We start from the raw sequence: 2,005 nt of genomic DNA, 5'->3' as shown, positions 1-2,005 counted from the left end.
AGGGGTCAAAGAATGGTTACTAGAATGATACCTTGGATTGAGGGATTGTCGTACAAGGAGAGGTTGAAATCTCTCAAACTATTTTCTCTTGAAAAAAGAAGAGTTAGGGGGGATCTGATTGAGGTGTTTAAGATTGTAAAGGGAATTGGTAGTGTTAATGCATCATCTTTTTTAATACTTAATAGTGAGAATAGTAGAACAAGGAAACATATGTATAAATTTTGGCAGAGTAAGAGTCATCTTCAGCTAAGACAGTTTTATTTTTCTAACAGGGTGGAATGTGTTGCCTTCAGATGCTGTGGAGGCAGTAAATTTAAGTGAGTTTAAAAGAAAGGTTGGTAACTATATGAATGATAAAAGCTGCCTCTGAGTTTGTTTGTTTCTTCATATTTACTTAATAATTCTAATTTAGTTTAGAGGATGGGACAGCCTAGATGGACCAATAGGTCCCTTGTTGTCCCTAAGCATTATTATGTTTACTGTTTATAAAGAGATGTCCCATTTATCAGAAAAGTCAATGTTCTTGGACAGTAATGCTTTATTGTTGTTCACAAAAGAGATGTTTCACTTGTCAGGGAAACTGACGTTCTTGGACAGTGGTGTTTTATTGTTTGTAAAAATGATGTCCCACTTTTCAGGGAAGTCCACATTCTTGGACAAGTGGTCTTTTGTAAGATTAGAAGTAACTTGTAAGCTGATTTATTTCAGTCTATGAATGAGCAAACTCCTGCAGAAGTTTTATTCATCACTTGTCCTTGCTAAGTACTTTAATCTACATTATTTATTGTTTTAGTGGCTATGGTGCCAGAAGTGCTCCAGACTTTGTGAGTAACAGTGTAATCTGTCACTGAGGGTGTATATGGAAATCTGTCAGGAATATTTCTCTTCCATGGTCCAGAACTAGTTAACAGTTGATAAAGAGAGTCTGGTACAATGTCACATGATTCATGACCAAATCTTGTTTCTCATCTTTTAATAAGCAAATTGGAAGAACTGATCTCAAACAACTAAGCACGGGTATAAAAAATTGATCATGTTATTTGTGATTTTAATCTTGCAAGTAATGAAGATAACAAAGTAAATAATTTTGAGGAGACCCACGAATTCAAGAACCAACTAAGAAACATTTTTATCCCAAAACCATGAAATTTGATGTCCATGAATTTAAATGAATTCACAGCATAGTATACATATAAATATTAACACATTATTTATGTAACGTACTTACAATATTTCAACATCCATAATTATTTCATCTCGAGCAACATTTTCATGGTACACTTTGATTCCACCAATCCTAGGTGGCTGGAGAAAAAAAGGTTAACTTTACATGAAAGATGACGATGAAACGCTACATAATCTATTACATTAGAATAGACCCCATAATAAAGTTGGTTCTGATGCACTGAGTTAGTGTTATCCATGTTTGCACAAGGAACAAAGACAACTATTGAAAAACATTAGAGAGAACATTCCAACAATATTTAAATTATGAAACAATAAACCAGTTTAGAAAATGGTATGCTACTTCATCAGAACTTAAATTTACTTCATGAGATACTCACAAAATGTTTAACTATGTAGTTTAAAAAGTATAAAAAATGTGAAGGTAATATAGAAAAAGAAATATTATGCCAAAAGCTTACCATGTCTCCAAGAACTATTTTTTCAAACTTGAAACTTTGAAGGTTAGGCGGTAAATTGGCTCTAACAGCGGGCTCTACTTTTTCTCTAAACAGGCTTTGTACATAATGACCAACATATGGCCACATCTGTCGTATGATCTAGAAATTACAAAACAAATGTCTTTACAAATAACTTTTAAACTAAAATATAACACACATTAATAAAATTTTTATAACAAAACTTATGATATCAACAAAATTGAGAAAATTTCAACAGAGACATTAGCACAGATATCTGACTGAGACCGTTAAGTTACAGGTGGATAATTAAGATAACTTGTTACCTAATAACTTATCTGTTGTAGTGTTATACAGTATAT

The 2,005-nt window shown here is 32.5% G+C and overlaps 1 protein-coding gene across 1 annotated transcript in view; it reads right to left on the bottom strand.

Moving 5' to 3' along the window:
• The window catches only part of LOC106473807 (extended synaptotagmin-2-like), a gene marked incomplete at its 3' end in the record, with an annotated part of 34,837 nt that overhangs the window by 26,896 nt on the left and 5,936 nt on the right, over window positions 1-2,005 (bottom strand). The window contains exons 3-4 of the mRNA XM_022402193.1: window positions 1,647-1,784; window positions 1,229-1,305 (exon numbers count right to left, since the gene is read on the bottom strand). Of these exons, the coding sequence (XP_022257901.1) occupies window positions 1,229-1,305; window positions 1,647-1,784 (215 nt within the window). The remainder of the gene's footprint in view (window positions 1-1,228; window positions 1,306-1,646; window positions 1,785-2,005) is intronic.

Source organism: Limulus polyphemus, unplaced genomic scaffold (genome assembly GCF_000517525.1).
Source record: "Limulus polyphemus unplaced genomic scaffold, Limulus_polyphemus-2.1.2 Scaffold6515, whole genome shotgun sequence".
Taxonomy (NCBI): domain Eukaryota; kingdom Metazoa; phylum Arthropoda; class Merostomata; order Xiphosura; family Limulidae; genus Limulus; species Limulus polyphemus.
This window is presented reverse-complemented; position numbering and strand designations above follow the sequence as displayed.